The 18,174-nt window shown below is 46.9% G+C and overlaps 2 protein-coding genes across 6 annotated transcripts; one reads left to right on the plus strand and one right to left on the minus strand.

Moving 5' to 3' along the window:
• The first annotated feature begins 302 nt into the window (after positions 1-302).
• Positions 303-9,044, plus strand: pcnx4 (pecanex 4). The gene is given in 12 exon segments (XM_084482243.1): positions 303-424; positions 925-1,094; positions 1,097-1,694; positions 2,071-2,250; positions 2,554-3,101; positions 3,191-3,291; positions 3,764-3,886; positions 4,200-4,560; positions 6,654-6,757; positions 6,895-8,000; positions 8,089-8,275; positions 8,792-9,044. Coding segments are annotated over 11 exon segments (3,654 nt in total). The 5' UTR covers positions 303-424; positions 925-1,000; the 3' UTR covers position 9,044.
• Positions 9,045-9,194: 150 nt separating this feature from the next.
• Positions 9,195-17,186, minus strand: dhrs7 (dehydrogenase/reductase (SDR family) member 7). 5 transcript variants are annotated; one of them, XM_084482252.1, is made up of 9 exons: positions 16,997-17,186; positions 16,466-16,618; positions 16,228-16,334; positions 15,853-16,092; positions 15,284-15,406; positions 14,773-14,988; positions 13,816-13,874; positions 9,863-9,891; positions 9,196-9,324 (listed from the first exon to the last, which is right to left on the minus strand). In XM_084482252.1, the coding sequence occupies exons 1-7, from the start codon at positions 17,124-17,126 to the stop codon at positions 13,833-13,835; spliced, it is 1,011 nt and encodes a 336-aa protein (XP_084338378.1). In that variant the 5' UTR covers positions 17,127-17,186; the 3' UTR covers positions 9,196-9,324; positions 9,863-9,891; positions 13,816-13,832. The 5 variants fall into 5 exon arrangements, with proteins under 5 accessions (XP_084338379.1, XP_084338378.1, XP_084338380.1 ...); XM_084482253.1 differs by lacking the exon at positions 9,863-9,891 and having other exon boundaries at positions 9,195-9,324; XM_084482254.1 differs by lacking the exons at positions 9,196-9,324; positions 9,863-9,891 and adding an exon at positions 10,638-10,712.
• Between the last annotated feature and the right edge of the window lie 988 nt (positions 17,187-18,174).

An 18,174-nucleotide genomic window follows, 5' to 3' on the forward strand; every position in this document is an offset into this window, starting at 1 on the left:
AATAAACCTGAATGTTTGGACCAAGAGCCAAGAGTTAAAATGACTTTTCACTATTCGCTTTCATGAATAGCATGAACTATTGCCAGTAAGGACTACAACTAGATGAAATATGTTGTAATGTCCACACTAGGTCAGGATTTACATCCTTACATGGCTTATGATTATGAGTCGCTTCCAAACAGAGCGACAGAGGGGGTGTGTTGTCAGGGGGCGTGTAAGTAGTTTTATAGGAGGCGGTGTTCTCAGGACGGTCTCGGATCCCATTGGCTACGATGATTCGTGCATCATCCGTTGTTTGGCTTGTTCCCTGCTGCTGCTACTGGCTAATGCTAACTAGCGATGTCCAATACTTTCAAATAATACTCTCAATATACTAAAATATGACATATCGGATGTACCGCTAAATACAGCTTCTCCTGTGTAGGTAAGTTGGTTCACGCCTAAATGCCAAAATATGTCGATAAATTGTTATGATTAATTAACAATTGAGCGAACCTAGCATGCTAGTGCCAAGCTGACAACCACTGATGGGGAGCTAGCGATGTGACTTGACAACAAAGAAGATTACTCTATACAATCAATAAATGTATTGACATGACTTGTCACTGAATCAGGGCGTAGCACTAGGCTCTGCTAAGTCAGCCAAAGCTCTTGATTAACATTGCATTGCATTGTTGTGTGTGCGCATGGCAACCTCCCAGTATCTTAGCAGTGCTCACAACACCAGAACATGACTCACGTTGCTTGAGACCAACAGGATCTCCACAGGACACTGTATAACTTTTACAGAAAGCTTATGTGAGCTACACTTTAAACCGCCTACTCTTCAAGCTAAGCAGGCTAATATCGAGATTGCACTGTATCGCCTGATGTGTATTCTTCAGGTGCGATCTTAATCATATTTGGTTCGGCGGTTTATTTCAGACTGCTTGATCTGTCAACCATGATGCATGAGAGCCCTCCGTCAAGCGCGTGGAGATGACCTGCCATCCAATAGGGCATGGTCAGGATGGGGCCAGACGTGCCCCTACTCAATGAGTACAAGCAGGAGTTCTTCTGGAAGCGATTCCCCCAGACGGTGTTGGGGGGACCCCGCTGCTGGGCTACTGCGCCCCGCCGTACGTGTACGTGCACCAGGCCCTGTTGTTCCTCATGCCATGGCTCTTGGGGGGCGTTGGCACGCTGCTTTACCAGCTGCAGCTGCTCCAGGAGCTCCATGCTGCCGTGCTCTCGGGCCTGCTGATGTTCGGGGCCGCCGCGGGCATCCAGGCCCTGGCTGTGTACTCGGCCCGGAGGAGCGGCTCCGTGGAGCGGCTGGGCGCTCCTAACGTCCTGGCCGACGAGGAGGAGGTGGAGTTCACCCACTGCGTCGGCCCGGAGACGGTGCGGTTCATCGCCCCGGGGAAGCGCTTCGGGCTGAACGTGGTGCTGCACACGGTCCTGGCCGGGGTGCTGTGCGGCTTCGGCACGTGGTACGTGTTCCTGGGCAGGATGACGGCGCTCTACGGCAGCATGGGCACAGCCTTGGTGGTGTACATCGCCAGCTGGGTCACCCTGTGCACGGCGGAGTACTCGCTGATCGTGAACACGGCCACGGAGACGGCCACCTTCCAGGCCCAGGACACCTACGAGATCACCCCGCTCACCCGGCCCATCTACATTTTCACCTTCATCGCCGTCGACCTGGCCGACAGGTGAGCTACGGAAATGTGCGGCTTCTCCAGCCGAGGGGGGCTCAAAACTTGTTTTACTAGTCCTTGTAAATAGTACCCGAAAGGTTTGACAAGTAGAAGGTTTGACTAGTACCCTAAAGGTTTGACTAGTACCCTAAAGTTTTGACAAGTAGAAGGTTTGACTAGTACCCTAAAGGTTTGACTAGTACCCTAAAGGTTTGACAAGTAGAAGGTTTGACTAGTACCCTAGAGGTTTGACTAGTACCCTAAAGGTTTGACTAGTATCTTGAAGGTTTGACTAGTACCCTAAAGTTTTGACTAGTACCCTAAAGGTTTGACTAGTACCCTAAAGGTTTGACTAGTCCCGTGTTTCTTGTTGGTTGCTCTTGTGGTCCAGGTTCGCAAGCCCATTTCCTGAGCTTCAGCTGGCCAGTCAGGTCCTCCATGTGCTCTTCCTCTTCCTGCCTCTGCTGTGGGCCCTGGGGATGCTGTCCCCGCTGGACGCCCTGCTGCTCTGGGGCATGGAGCAGACGCTGGTGTTCGGCCTGGGTGGCTCGCCCATGTCCAGCAACCTCAGGTGATATTCTATTGATTGATTCTGCTGTTGACCGGAGGTTGCATTATCTCTGATTCAATCCTTTGCCCAATTGAGATTATAAAGTTATTGGAAAAAGTCAGTGTCAGGATATAATGCTCTAATGCAGTTAATTTGTAATAATATAATAATTATACAAATAATGATTTTTAAGGGCACTCTATACTAACTTAAACACAATGGATGGAAGACTTTAGATGCAAAAACCTTCTTTTATATCTGTGCCCCTGAGGTGTGGACGTATCTGAACCAGATGCATGATGCATATCCCTGTGTCTCCTCCAGGCTCCTGGTGATGTTTGCCGTGTCCGTGGCGGTGGCGGGCTGTAACTTCTTCATCCCGTCCACCCTGGGCGTGGTCCTCTTCTCCGTGTCCATGGGTTTCCTTCTGAGCCTGGACCTCAGCCAGATCTCCACGCTGTGCTGCGCCGGGTCACGCCCTGCCAGTGGGGGCAGCCTTGGGCGGCGCAGAGGGGTTGCCCCCTCCCCGCCCGGCTCCTTCGGCTGGCGGCTGGGCTGCAGGGAGGCCCTGCTGTACCTCGGTCTGCTGGCCGCCGCCATGGCCGAGGCCGGCCTGCTGCACCACTTCCTGGCAGCCGATCCTCCCCAGAGCGTGGTCACTAGACAGCGGTTACCCATCATCGCCTCCTACCTCCTCCTCTCCCTCTTCCTGCTGTGCTGGGTCCTCGGGGAGATCCAGGGGGCGTACGTCTGTGGAGGGGTGTTCCTGAACCCCTTCTACCCCAGGGGGATCTCCAACGTGCAGACCTTCATCCAGAGCAGCAGAGGTCTGCACGTCGCAGCGGTCATCAGGAGAGTCCTCCTGAATCTGGGTGAGTCTCCCTCCCACAACGTCTCTCTTTCAGGGCAAAACATTGTTTATTCTGACGCTGATTACTGGCTTTTATTTGTGATCCCTCAGTGTCCCCGTTTGCCATGATCGCGTATCTGTCCACGGACAAGTCTCTCCAGTGGCTCCACACGGCGTCACTCAGTGTGGGATTCACACGGGCATTCAGAGTGGTAAAGATCATGCAGACACAAAGAAATGCTTACAATACATCCATCAAAATAACATTATGACAAAACATCACAGGCAGGCATTTTTAAACACAGAAATATCACTTACTTGTTGGATGTGTCACTAAAACACATTCACTATCAACAGTGACGTTACATTTACATTTACATTTAGGGAATTTAGCTTTGCTCCAAAGTGACTTACAATAAGTCCATTCGTCAGAATAAAGAGAAAAAATATATTGCTGTTGGTACAGTAAGAATGTTCATAGAACCAAGTGCCAAGCACTTACAATTGCTAGGTTAACCCATTCCCCGTATACAAGAAAGATAGCTAGGATAAGACTAGCTAGGATAAGTGATGTTCCGCAAAATCACTGCATACCTTTTAACATTACACGGTAGAGTTTAGAACAGACCGTGCCCCTAAGAGGCATCAGACTATGGACTCTAACCTTAACCTTTCTCCCTCCAGGTGTGGCAGAACTCTGAGGAGTCCCTGCTGCAGATGGCGGTGGTGGTGGCGGTGCGCCTGGCGGCCGGGGAGACCACCCTGCCGGCGTGGGACCGCCTGGGGACGGCCGTCCAGCTGCTGCTGGTGAGCGAGCCTCTCCTTACACCACGTGTCACAAATGAGTACAACCCTGTCACCGGAGACCCTGTTGAAATAACAGGGTTTAAGTGACTTAAAATTATTTAAATCACACTATTACACTGGGAAGCCACTCGGTTGTATTTACACATTGTGAAAATTCACGATGACACAGGGCTCATATGCCTGAGTCATGAGCAAATAATAAACATAAAACCAACACGCCAGAGTCAACATTACCTAAGACGTGTTCCAGACAGACTGTGTGTGTGCTGACACCCGCTGTTCCTCTGCACCCCACCTCTCACCCCCTGCCTAGCTAGGTCTGCTGAGTGACAGAGCGGTGCAGTTCCTCTCCAAGCTCAAGTTCTCGCTCACCGTGCTGGTCACGTCGTGGACGGAGAAGAAGCAGCGGCGGCAAGCAGCCGGCGCCCTGCTGGCCCTCAACGCCTCGCTGAGCCCACTGCTGCTGGCCGTGGTGGTCCTGTCCGCCCTGCTGGCCGCCCCCCTGCTGCCCCTCTTCACCCTGCCCGTCTTCCTGGTGGGCTTCCCCCGGCCCCAGCGCAGCTGGCCGGGCCAGGTGGGCACAGCGTGCCCCTGCCCCGACTCCATCTTCTACCAGCAGATGAGTGGCAGCCTGGCGGTGGCGCTCCGGAGGGGCCTGGCCGGAGGGGCGCTGGGTAAGTGCTAGAGATGTTCCCATACCATTTAGTTTTCCTTCCTGATATAGATTCAGGTTCCTGAACTTGAGTATCGGCCGATACAAAGTGTATACCAATACAGCATCTAGCATTTATAGCACTAATAGCAGTTCTTATTGAAGGGTCCTCTTACAATGACAGCAATGTATAGTCGGTTCACTTACTGATGACCAATTTCTTTTCAGAACTAGATAATTTACATTTATAATCTATTATAATGATACATTTGTATTCTTGTCGTTAGACATTCCGGCTTTCCACCTCCGACCATTAAAGAACGCAGCATAACACCGCACGTGTTTTATGTTCTTTGCCTGTGTAGTAAAAGTCACAGCATCAGAACGGCGGATAGAACTTGCCGATACCCAAGGAATTTCCGATCGGAATCGGTATCGGAACCACTCTAGTCAGTGGGCCGTGCCGCTGGTGACCCCCTCTAGGTCGGCCTTTGTGCTTTCCTAAAGCGAGGAAGTGTTTTGTGTGTTTCATAACTTTGTATGGGCCGTTCACGTTATTTGAGTGTTTTTTATGTTTGCTGTTTAACTAATACTCATCAACATTAATTATCTAAAAATATAAATATAAAAATAAAGGAGCTGGTGTAAAAGCAATGGGTTTTGGTGGCGTAGAGTGTGCTGTTTGAACCAGAGTTCTTATTATTTATTATTATTAATATATTTTCAATGAGCATTGTTCCGTTGTTGGAGTCTTGCACAGCGCGGCCGGGCTCGTACCACAAAGCTCTTCCTCTGCAGCAAATGGAGGTCAATCCGTTGTGAATTCCAGCGACTCGTTTTCATTTTTAATTAGGCGGGCAGTGTAGCGCACAGCGAGCTGCCCTGTGTTTGCTCGGCTCGTGAAGCGCAGACGCTGTTGAACCTCCAGGTGGGTCAAGCAGCAACTCTTATCTCAATGAAAGAGCACCTCTCACGGTTTGAGGCCGAAGAAGAGAATGTTGTTTTGACGAGCAGCACATGGGAGCCCCTGGCAGTGATGCGATGATGCTCACAGGAGCCAGTGGAGCTCCAGTGAAGTGACCCGACACAAAGTGGCTCTGATCTGTATTCATTACATCCAAATGTTTCCACGCCATTAACCCCACCATACTCGTAGGCCTACTGGAGCTGTGTGTGTGTGTGTGTGTGTGTGTGTGTGTGTGTGTGTGTGTGTGTGTGTGTGTGTGTGTGTGTGTGTGTGTGTGTGTGTGTGTGTGTGTGTGTGTGTGTGTGTGTGTGTGTGTGTGTGTGTGTCGTATCAGAGAAGGGAAAGTACAAACTTAATTATTCATGGGTTGATGATTCAAAACAGAAAAGATTGAGCCACAGCGATGGCGTCACTCAATCTTATTGTTTACTGGGCTTGCTGAGGGGCCCAGGCTTTTATGTATAATTTACAGAACTAGCACGTTGCGGCCGTTTGCTACTCATAGCTGAATAACAGATGTCCCGTCCCTTCGCTCGCCTGCTGCATGACGGGCCGGGGGGGGAGAGGGGTGAATGCGCATGAGTGAACAGTTAGCAGGAACCCCGTGTGGCCGGCGTTTCTCTTCCCATCGCTGAGGTAGTGTAGGGAATATTTAGAGAGATGGCATCACAGGGTATGACATCATCCGTCAGCCACGAGCACATGAGTTATCGTCAAGCCAACACTTCCGTCACCGTGCGCCTGCCTTCCCGTCCAATCTATCGCTGCTCTCCCCAAGAACCGGGAACAGCCATCCCCCCGCCCCGGGGAGAACGGTTCACAGTGGTCTCCTGGACCTTTTGGTTTTTTTGGTGTAATGGAAAGGATTCAATATTTGGATCCCTGTGCAGCCAGCCAGCTGAGAGTATCATGACCCCGCCTCAGCTGAGAGGGTGAGCTCCCCCCCCCCCCCCCCCCCGACCCAGTGCGTCCACAGAGAGCCCCACTTCTGGTGCAGGGCGAAGAGGCTGTGTGGCCGGGGGGCTGGCACTTAGGATCTCGGTTCTCGCGTCACAACATCCCCCTCTCTAACACGCATAAGGAACGGATGGCTTATACTCTCTCTCTTTCTCTCTCTCTCTCGCTCTCACTGTCTCCCTGGAATGCAGGCTCCTTGTCCCCCGGCTCCCACTTCCTGGGCCGCTTCCAGGACCGCATGGTCTGGATAATGATCCTGGAGCGCGGCTACGGCTACTGCACCGTCAACATCAAGGTAGGGAGGGGCGGCATACCGGCCGGGGGTTATGCCCCAAGACGCATGGCCGATTGCACTCGTTCTTCGGGAGAATCGGTGCATGTGAGTGTGACTGTGATGATGATGACGCTGATCTGCTCTGTGATTGGCCCCAGGGTCTGGAGCTGCAGGAGACCTCGTGCCACACGGTGGAGGCACGGCGCGTGGACGAGGTGTTCGAGGGCGCCTTCGAGAGGACCGAGCGGCTGGGCTTCACCCAGAGTCTGAACCAGCACTGGGGCAACGTCCTGATCCCCTGCGCCGCCCTCCCCGTCCGGGTGTACTCCGATGCCCGCAATGTGCTCTCCGGCATCATCGACTCCCACGACAACCTGAGGAAGCTCCAGAACGACTTCCTGAAGGCGCTGGTGTTTCTGCTGCTGCGCCACTGTGTGGAGAAGCGACGAGGCTTTGCCTGGAGCGCGGAGGAGGCGCCCGGTGCCGGGGGCAGGAAGTCCCAGTCCTCCCAGCCCGCCCAGTCCACGGGCAATCAGCGCGTGGAGACGGTCATAGTGGAGTCCAACGTGTCCTCTCTGAAGCTGAGGCAGGACAGCTCCAGCCTGACCTCCTTTGGAGACTGGTCGGACGAAGACGACTTGTTCGGGCCCCAACAGGCCAGGCGGACGGTGGCCTTGGTGAGCACGGAGGCCCAGCCGGGACAGGGCCCGCCGCCGACTGGGCCCTCCCTGCCGGGCTCTGTGGAGATGGACAGTCTGTTTGAGAACATGGCCCTCTCAGCCCTGCAGCCGCTGCAGCCCCTGGGCCTGGGGCTGGGGCTGCCGGCGGTGGACAAGGGCCAGGGCGCCAAGGTCTTCGCCGAGAGCTCGGGCTCCCTCCCTCCTCTCCATTTCAGCTGCCCCGTGTCCGAAGTGTTCAACCTGCCCACGGGATGGAGGACCGCCCCTCTGCTGCCGTCCCGTCTGCAGCAGCTCCGCCACCTCTTCCCCGAGGAGTGGTTCCGGTTCAGCCTGGGCCGGTTTGCGCCGGCGGCGCAGGACGTGGCCTGCGACGATCCGACCAAGGCCCTGCAGGAGGACCAGGTCCTGAGGGAGCTGCATGCCCTGGCCGCCCTGTCCTGCGTGGTGTCCCTCGGTGCCGAGGCCTCCTTCACCAGCCCCAGCTACGTGTACCGCCTCTACTGCGGAGACGTGCCATGGACGGACGGCCTGGACTGGCTCTCGGCCAGGAAGGACCTATACCACCTCACTCTCAAGGCGTTCAGGTGTGAAAGGCTCGCTGTGTTTTAACCACATTGCCTGAATCCTTTTGATCATCCTGCATGCATTAATTTTTGGTGTCTTTGTCCACAGGTTTGGTTTTAAGCTACTCTTTGATCAGGCCAGCCTGGGGCCTATGGAAAGCCCTGAGGAATTGTTCAGCACCTTGGAGGAATATGAAAGGGATTGGTACATCGGTCTGGGAGCGGAGCGAGGCTGGCACGACAGCGTCCTTCAGGAGAAGCCCTACCTCTTCTCTCTAGGACATGACCTCACTATGGTAACCAAACAACCCTGTCAGCCATTCTGCCTTCGCTCCTGGCAGCGTGTAAAAGCATTGTGGGCATTTCTATGCTCACTTGGTAAACACTGCTCCCCTGGTTCAGTCAGAGACTTTAGGCAGACGGCAGAGGTCACCTAACAATGCAGGGAGAATAGTGCCGTGTACAGTGGGGGGTTTTGGGCCAATCTGGCATCCTATACAAGATTGACATTTTCCCAAGGCCCACGCGATAAATCATTTTAGATTGTGGCTTTCCAACATGTGAGCACATTTTTATCATTTTATTTTTCCGCCAGCAATTAACCTATACCTGGATGGGCCCCAATTGGGTTCCTTTTTCTGTCCATTTTCATTAATATTTTCCTTTCACACATTCTGCTCTATTGATCATTGTTGCTTTATTCTGTGCCTGCACTCACCTTGTAACCAAAACTTGCCTCCGCTGGGAAAGAGCGGGGCAGTGGCAGGGGGTTCACAGCGAGCCAAAGTAAGACGACGTGCTCTTGTGTGCAGGGTACCTACACGGGCCGGGTGCTGTCGCTGCAGGACCAGCTGGTGCAGCTGGGACGTCTGAACGGCGAGGGGGTCCGCGGCCAGTGGGCCAACCTCTCCTGGGAGCTGCTGTACGCCACCAACGACGACGAGGAGCGCTACAGCATCCAGGCCCACCCCGTCATGTTGAGGAACCTTACGGTGCAGGCGGCCGACCCCCCCCTGGGGTACCCCATCTACTCGTCCGCCCCACTGCACCTCCCCTGCCTGTGACCCCAACCCCCAACCAGAACCTACACAACCTACACAGAAGCATCTATCAATCAAACAATCAATCTTTATTTATTCATCACTTTTTAACTGTCAGGTCTCAAGGAGGAGCGGTTGAAAGAAAGGTACAGAAATACACACTACTTAGAAGAAATCAAAGCTTAAAAGATATGTTGTATGAAGTGGTTTAAAAAAGTGGCCCGATTGTGAAGGCGTCCGTGCCATCTGGAAGGCTGTCACAACCCGTTCGTCTGGTTGAACGCTGTTGAAGTCTTTGTCCGCACCTGAGGAACAAGAGGAGGTGTCTCCGTCAGCCTGTGAGGGGACTGGCCTCATTATCAATATTGCTCTGGAGTCTCCACGTACCGCCAGAGATTTGTCGCCCTTCTGCTGAGTACAAGGAAGGGAAACGCACAACATTTGACTGACGCTAACTTGTCCATTTAAAGTGTAATCCAAGTCTAAAGTCTAAGCCCTAGGTGGATTAGTTATGACCTGTAACTCTAGTGCTACAGTCGTAGGCTCCGCCTCTTGAACCCTACGTGGCATAATTGTCTACGCTCCGCTCATCATGTTGTTTTGATGTCGGCGTGCCAATATGCATTCGCTATCAGTAATCATTCACACATCCTCATCCACCAATGTATTAAGCACAGCTCCCAGATCAGCCAATGGCCTGTTTTCAACAATGCGTATGTCAGGTCAGAGGACCGCAAACTCTTCTGGGTCTGACCTACATAACAATTGAAAGACATGCTGGCATCATCACTATTCTGGTAAAAAGATATCAAAAAGTGAAAGGTGAGGAAGAAAAGCACATACCCAGCCGTCTTCGCTTTGATATCATGTATCTGTGCAGAGGATGGGTATCACAAAAGCACATACATTTGTATTTAGTTATTTTTAAGTATTTCTTTGCTTCCAAGAAATTAGCCTACTAGCCCAGATTGAGACACATGTTTCATACGCTTCTCAGAACTTCAGGTTTACCATTAGATGTCCACTAAAAAGGGACATCATTCTTTTGCTGTACGTAGGAAGTGTTCAACTCAAGGCTGTGCCTTGGTTTTTTTGTAAAGTCATATGTAATGTGCTTATAGTAATACTTGCTGTTCTGTTTACAGTTTACTTGTTTACAACCCTAGAATGAAGTAATTTGGATTTCCCATGGTATGTTGTATATATACAGTTGGTTTTACCTGTGTAACTGTATATACTTCTAATAAAATGCCTTGATAAACCCTGCCTCGAGTCAATAAAAAACAGTTGGTAGTGATGACACATATCGATGTAAACACGTCACCCATGATTGAGTTTGTCACTGAAGTCTTTATTAGGATCTTTCAGTGACTGGAAAACTTTTTTCGTTTAGCTATACACAAAGTCGGCAGAGCTTTTTTCAGTGAAACTCTTATTGAAAAACTTTCAATAACTTGATATTTTGGTTGAAAGAAGGACCTTGATGGCCTGTCCCCATTATCCAGGACTGGCTTTTAGTAATGAAACTGAATCTCGTTTTCGCTCTATTGTCCGTTTTCGGTTGTTTGGGACAAAACAGTGCATCCTACAAAAGAGGGGAAAAGATGTGCAAGATTTTGGCAATTCTTTATTCAATTTTGCGAAAGGAAACGTCTTCAGGGTGTTTGATTGTAGTCCATCATTATAATCTCTTCTAGATAAAAGAGGAGAATGAATCGGTAAACCAGCTATTGTGCGTACATTTAAGCAATAGCAAATGAAAGGGAGTCCTGTTCTACTGAATATCAGCACGGCTGTGATTCGGTTGTAGGTACAAAGAGCCGTGTTGATGTTCAGTATAATAACACAACCTTGATTGTGATATTGCTTTTTATACAACAGTATGTTCCGACCAGGTAATTTGATTGGACACAAGGCATGACCACTGTTATACAGTAGAAGAGAGACTTTTAACTATACATGTATCACTCCTCTGTACAGGTGTTTCTAATTAGCCTTAATTAGCCTTCATAACCATTGAAAGCTGTGATGGGTCAACATTGTAGTCCTCTGTGGTTTCAGGGCTAGGTGTGACTATGAGAGAGGTAAATGTTCATCAAGTAGTTTATTCAGAGAGCTAAACGGACGTGCACTCTGGAGGTGGTCCATGGAGCATCTCCAGGTAAACCTTCATAGGTGTGGGCACATGGTGAAGGAACCACGACTTTTCGTGGTGACCTCTCCATGTGTAGAGGCAGAAGCTATTCTGAGCTGGGGCTAGCACCACACATATGTGGTCCAATGAGGTGCTGATGTTGGCTTTAATATCGTGTGGTCTAAATAAGGCATAGAATAACAACAGTAGGAATTATAGCTGCTGCGCAGCAATGGGTCGGGTCCGGGCTAATTTTGGCAAATTCTGAGCAACAAACAGGAGAATAGGAAGACAGGACAGTTGACCTTATAATGTTCAATTTGCACCAGTTGAGGATTGAACCCACAACCTCTGGAACCAAAGACCATTGTCTATCGCACTGAGCTAATTGGCTAATTGGCAAGTGGCATTTCAACAGTGGCTTCACAAGAAAATATGATGTTTAAAAATTCCACTCTCACATTGGCTGCAGTTGTTCCCATGAGAGCAGAATTCAAAATGTTCTCAAAAATTCAGTTTTTGAGATAAAATTCTGATATTTGCCAAACTTCATCAACCATGACTCCAGAATATTCTTTTTTTTTTGGAAGATTGAAAATGTATTTATCAAGAATTTGATGGTATACGTTTACAGTACTGTTTACAGTCATACGTTTTCATGCACTGTAGGATCAATTTTTGCTTAATCAAAAATCTGAGAAACAAGTTTTGTTGAGGACGGTCTGGAGATGCTCTGTACCAAGTTTGGTGACAATTGAGCAAAAATTGTGGGAGGAGATACATTTTAAAAGTTTTACAGTTATTGAAAAAAACAGAGTGATGGACTTCATAATTTGTAATGAGTTTAAGTGGACTAAAGTTTCAGCAGTATTGAGGCTACATTGTGGTGAAGTTTCAACACTGTAGCATCTACCGTTGGTTTGGTAGGAATTTTTTAAGTTTTTAAATTTAAACGCTTATTGTGCCCCCCCTAGGAGGGGGGGGCACATGTCCTTGGAGTTGAGTGAATCTGGCATGGGACTGGACCTTTGTGCAAAGTTTGGTGAGTTTTCACCCATGGGAAGTATGACTTCCTTGGAAGAAGAAAGAAGAAAGAATTCCTAGGAATACAATAGGTTCCCGGCAGCTTAGCTGCCCGGACCCTAACAAGACGGTGGGTATAATACATTGTATACAAGGCAGTATGAACAATACAGTAGGTACAATACTTGTACAAGACATGTACAAGACAGTTCCACAAGCCGTTTATTAGTTAAGGGTTATAAGCGACCACAGATCATTTGCTTGTTGAATCATTTCTTTGGTTCCACAACTGGGCTGGGACTGGACGGTTGCCAAGCAATACAAACGTGTGTGTGTGTGTGTGTGTGTGTGTGTGTGTGTGTGTGTGTGTGTGTGTGTGTGTGTGTGTGTGTGTGTGTGTGTGTGTGTGTGTGTGTGTGTGTGTGTGTGTGTGTGTGTGTGTCCAAAATTTGTATTAAATCTGCTACGAGCGGAATGTTAATTAAACCATAGGCGGACTATTGAATCAAGGTGACCCAGCTTGCAAATATTCTCACCAAATACCTCTACACGAACTGCATCTAGAAGTAGGCCTAGGCTTAATATTTGTATACGATCGCATTATGCGTGTGATTGATGTCCAAATGTTATATGAACGAGCTTCGTATTCATTTGTGGAGATTTGTTTTTTTTTCTTCTGCATGCCACATACCCAAATTGTATATTTATTTTAAACCCAATTTGATTTGCATTTCCCTGAGACACTGAACGCTCTGTTGGCACAGTTGACTGATCAGCACTGTCCCAGTATATCCATCAGACGCACTGGTCAGGCCAGCATGCATCTGGGCTGTATGCCTATGGTCCGAGTCAGGCAGCACCCATCTTAAACATAACTGAGGAAAGGTCACATACGGCACTAAACAACCTGTGTTTATATGCACATAGTAAGGTCATACATGAACCATTAAGCGGTAAATATAAAAAACAAATGTCTGTAGAGAACATGCACCAACATGCTGCAGACTTCTGCGGTCAGTGGCCCTCAGGGACTTGAATGTCCCCTGTTTTTAGTGTTTCGAAAAACACTTTAAACGTTCTTTGATCAACGCCATACCCACACTGCATGTGGCGTTATTTTACTTTTCATGAAAAATATGGATGTTGATACATGGATTCAAACATTGTCATTTTGTTATTTTCATAGACAATACCATTCACAATACAGCCAACATAATTAACATAATTTGTTTCTCTAAAATGGTGAGGGGAAAATCCCTGGCCATTTAAGGATGTGTGCCTTGGGTTTACAATTAACTTGTTTACAAGTGAAAATAATTACATTCGATGACAAAATCAATTCTGTAATTCAGTTAATTGATCAAGCGATTGATATTAAAAATAAACCAAAAAACTTGTTGAATAGAAAAGGAGTGTCTTTATGTTAAAAATAATTCAGAATAACTACCGTTGCGGTTAGAAGAACGGTAATGTATATTGTAGAATTGATCACTAAGGGCTTTCTTAGGATTATCCCAATTTCAGCTATGATGGGCCTCCAGTGAAGAGAGCTCTGAGTATTTCAATCAGTTAAAGGACCTTGATGTCTGCGTCTCAATATCCAGGGCAGGCGTTTCAAGACACCACTAAAGCACTTTACCTCTTCATTGTCACTTCTCAGCTGGCCTTTGGTTTTGTAAAGTGCAAGCGCTCTGCATCCTGCAAAAGAAATTCACAAATGATGCTTGCAAAATATTTACCAGAAAGGAAACCATCGTGTTACATTGTAAGTCCATCCTTACAACATACATCTATATAGATGTACAAATGCATTCCTGGCAGACAGCAGAAGACTCTTTATTGAGGAAAGGTGAACAAGCTAGCAAATATTTTCAAAAAATACCTCACTGCATCTATGAGTAATATTTTGGCCAACTATTGTATACGTGTGATTGCTTTCCAAATGCTATACGTATGAGCTCCTAGTAGATTCGTGGAGGCAAGTTCTTGTATGTTGTATGATATATGTGGCCTGTGTCCTATATGTATGCATTGTCTGCATTTGTATTTTATTTTATGTAAAGCCGCTATATGTGACAGCATTGGAGTCCAAGACAAATTTCCCTCCAAGGATAATAAAATGTATCTTATCTTATCTTATCTTAAGTTTGTCACTCCTAAACCTTTTACCACTGAAGTAGATTTTGTATTTATTTTGTCCCAGACAATCCAACTTGGGGATGGTTTTCCTGGGACAATAAAAATGCCTTTGCCTGTGACCTTTCTGCAGACCATCAGCCGTGGCTGTCCAGCATAGGCCACCGTGTACACTATCATGTGATTTAGTCCCAGTGCGTCCCAAGTAACTGCACCTTCATGCAGCAACCCCTTCTTATACGCAGCAGACTAGTGCCAGGTCACCAACAGCTGAGCCCACTTTTTTCCACAGCGCTCTAAACCATGTCTGTCTGGCTCCCCTGTGCCCAGCCCCATCCCAGAGTTCACAGTCCCATCATCATTTATGCTGTACTTCCAGGATACCATTTAAATATTTAAAAATACTAAAATCATGGAGGGAAAAATCGAGTGTTGCATTGTTATTGTGAAGGGTACCTACCAAACCAGCTTTGAAATTTTGCACTATTCTTCTGCCAAACACAGCACTGAAGAACCACGCCCATGTAGGGGCGTACTGCCACAGGTAGCAGAAGCCGAGGATTGGCTGGTCGGATATCCACATCTCCTTGGTCTGGTTGGCCATGCCCACTAGGATCCACCGCACACAGCGGCTCGTACTCATCTTGTGCTGCTGGTCCTGTCCTTGGGCCATTGTCTTAGGAAAGGAAAAGGGTAGGAAACTATTACAAAGGCTTTGTGTTCAAGCTCTTTATTGGATTTTGGTTACGGTACGCATTTTTTCCTGAAGGGTAATGTTCTATTTAAGCCCCTTATTCGGCCAGTTTCACCATTACTATATTTGGATTTTATTCAACTAAAATAACAAAATACAATAATTTTAATTTTTTTTTTTAAATCCACACACAAATTGGGAATCATCAATATGCAAAATATATGGATGGCAAAATATTGTCCACATGGCACAGCCTCAAACCCCATTACATAACTACCTTGTCCACCTCTTCTGTGAAGCAATTGTCGACAATCTTCGACTGCACAGGCCCCGGACACACGGTGCTTATGAGTATGTTCGGATAGTCCGTCAGCTCAGAGCGAAGGCAGTTGAAGAAGCCCTGCCGACACACAGTCAACAATTAAGGAGATGTGAGATAAAGCTGTGAATGAGAGCTCTGATCCCTCCAGCCCTCCCTGGGTCTACTCCAGGTCTGTCCTGTTGGGTCTGGTTCACCTCTAAGAAAGAGGCTCTTTACCAGAGGGTTCTGCTCCCTGGTGGAGACTACTACCGACTGGTATACTGGAGTGTTGGCTGCCATGTTGATTAGTGGTTATCAATATGGTCCCTCCCTAGTTGTAGGGCTGCTGTACACGCAGACATGATCTTCTGCTTGCCTCCACAGTGCAGGTCTACACCAAACCTGGGTCCAGTCAGTTTAAACGTTCTAGTACTACTGTTTAAAACTGAGATTAAAAACGTCTTTACATGGGCTAACCAGAAGGGCCAAAACAACATGAATCATCAAGCTCAATATTCACAACCCAAAATGCCATGTTCAGATACCTGGAGAGCATGTTTGCTGGCTGAATATCCCCCTCTCAGGGGAGCCCCGATGATGCCAGCCACACTGCTAACAGTCACAACACTCCCCGTCCCTCGCTGCATCATGTGAGGCAGGACTTGCTTGGTAAGGGAGACTGTGCCGAGGAAGTTGAGCTCCATCAAGGCATCATAAACATCATCGCTGGTCTCCAAGCACAGAGACCGCTGGCTACGGCCCCCGTTATTAATCAGGATATCGATCTGAAATTGTATACAGTAGAAAAACTAAGTTATGACCTGAGTTATGACACCCTTTTAAACTTATATTAAAGAGATCAAGCTGTCAAGTGATCACCGATTGTGTGCAGAAGGATCACGACTTGCACGACAGCTTACATTGCCAAAGTGCTGGATAGCTGCGTTCGTTTTAGACTTGAAGGATTTTCTCTCCAGCAAATCCAGTTGAAGAACAAGAACATCCTCCTCTTGTAAATGTGAACACTCTTATATAATAACGGAAAATAATGTCAGTCATACATTGTAAGTATCCTTATGTTTGTGACTTGTGATAGGAACATAGGCTGCAACGGGCTATTATAACAGAAAGGGAAAGGTTTAAGGTTAGGTCTCTTACCCATACACCGTCGTTTCACTCTATTAAGCTCATCCACACGACGGGCCGAAAGAATAAGCCGAGAGCCACACTTTGCCAGTTGATACGCCAATTCCTCTCCTATCCCACTGGATGCTCCAGTGATCCAGACCACCAACCCTTTTAATTCGGTTTCTGGGGGTCATGTGTTCACATGTGTAGTGTCAAAACAATCTGAATGCTCAAATGTACGTGTTGGTTGTTTGTGTATTAGATCTCATTTAAGTATTTCATTTAGCGTTTTATACCAGTAGCATCAGCTGATGCAAATTTACTCCAGAAAATAACATACGATTTGTTTTTATTTATTTTTGTTTTGTTTTGTTTTTATCAGGTCAATACGTTTACTACGTTGTAGTAAGTGCGTATGCTGTGCTACGTTAGTCATCACAAAATCAAATGTATAACACAATAGTAAATAATGCAATACAATATATAAAGGAAATTCAAACGGTGGGCAATGTTTATAATTGTCCATGAAATAAAACAAGATGTAACGTGAACTTGTCATACCTGGTCTCCGGCCAAACATACGTGCCCAAAGTAAAGTGAAGTCGGCATCAGCAAAAATGAAGCGCAAAGTTTGAATCAGTGAGTAAAGTGGGATAAAGTACCAGAGCGCCGATAGAATACAACAGTCCATTTTTAGCGAAGATAATAAAGCATATCCCGGTTTTGTGGAACCAGTGCCCAAGTGGCGTGCCGTGACCGCTGACAACGACGTCACTTCCTGTTTATTAAGCTCCAAGAGCTCCAGAGATCTCTCAAGAATACGGTTCACGTGTTCCAATAAATCGTCTACATTTATGTATGTAAAACACATTTATCACACACAATCTAAAATCTTAATGAATTAGTGAGGCACATATTGATACTTTTCCCAAATAAGGGCATATTGGGCAAATCGGCATATTGATTTTCCCCAAAATATACAGTTCAATTTGAATATTCGAAATTGTTAATGATTCAGATTCTACTTTACTGTCCACATCCAAGATTTCTTAATTTCGTCGGATCTGTTATGTAAGCATTTATTTTGTATTAATAGGTATGCATAATTAAATGACTTATGCCTTAAGGCAAATTATGTCAGATAAAAAACGATCGATTATATGGTAGGCCTTTATGTTTATTGTTACACTAATCCATCCATTTATCATCAACATACAGTGCGTTCTAAAACAATTTCAATTAAATAAACGTATTGTATCCAACCATGGTATGAATGGTTAAGGACAAAGGCCATCTACAACACAAATTACGTAAAGACCTAATGAACTGCAAAGGAATTTACTGTTCACAAAACGCAGCGAATGTGTCATTCTTTAATAGTTAGTCACCAAAGTATAAGGGTTATCCATATATCATGTTGAAAAATAAATAATTGCCCTGACGAGATTTCAATGAGGAGCCCTGAGCTTTTTCAATTACTTGACAACATCATTTAGATAAAAAATAACCTTGACGTCACCATTCTGGGAATGCAACTAAACGATTTTTCCTTTTCATTTTTGCATAGCAACTTCTTTGTTTTCGAGAGTTGAACTGCATCTTGCAAAATAAAAAATACAATTGTAGAAGTTTCCGTTCTCAATGTTTAATATTTTTGTGAGGCCAATAGTCGTTTTGTCATGGTTCTTATTATTCTTTAATTTTGATGTTTTTTAAATTATTTTTTATCAAATTTTAGA

The sequence above is a fragment of the Micromesistius poutassou genome (genome assembly GCF_964030765.1).
Source record: "Micromesistius poutassou genome assembly, chromosome: 17".
Classification (NCBI taxonomy): Eukaryota; Metazoa; Chordata; class Actinopteri; order Gadiformes; family Gadidae; genus Micromesistius; species Micromesistius poutassou.

What these genes read in the sequence shown, in the direction of transcription:
- dhrs7 (XM_084482253.1), bottom strand. Translation starts at nt 17,126, where the DNA reads ATGGACTGTTGTATTCTATCGGCGCTCTGGTACTTTATCCCACTTTAC. An exon ending in TATGTTTGGCCGGAGACCAG is followed by an intron (nt 16,619 to 16,996) that starts GTATGACAAGTT and finishes CATGACCCCCAG; the next exon opens with AAACCGAATTAAAAGGGTTG. An exon ending in CTATCCAGCACTTTGGCAAT is followed by an intron (nt 16,093 to 16,227) that starts GTAAGCTGTCGT and finishes ATACAATTTCAG; the next exon opens with ATCGATATCCTGATTAATAA.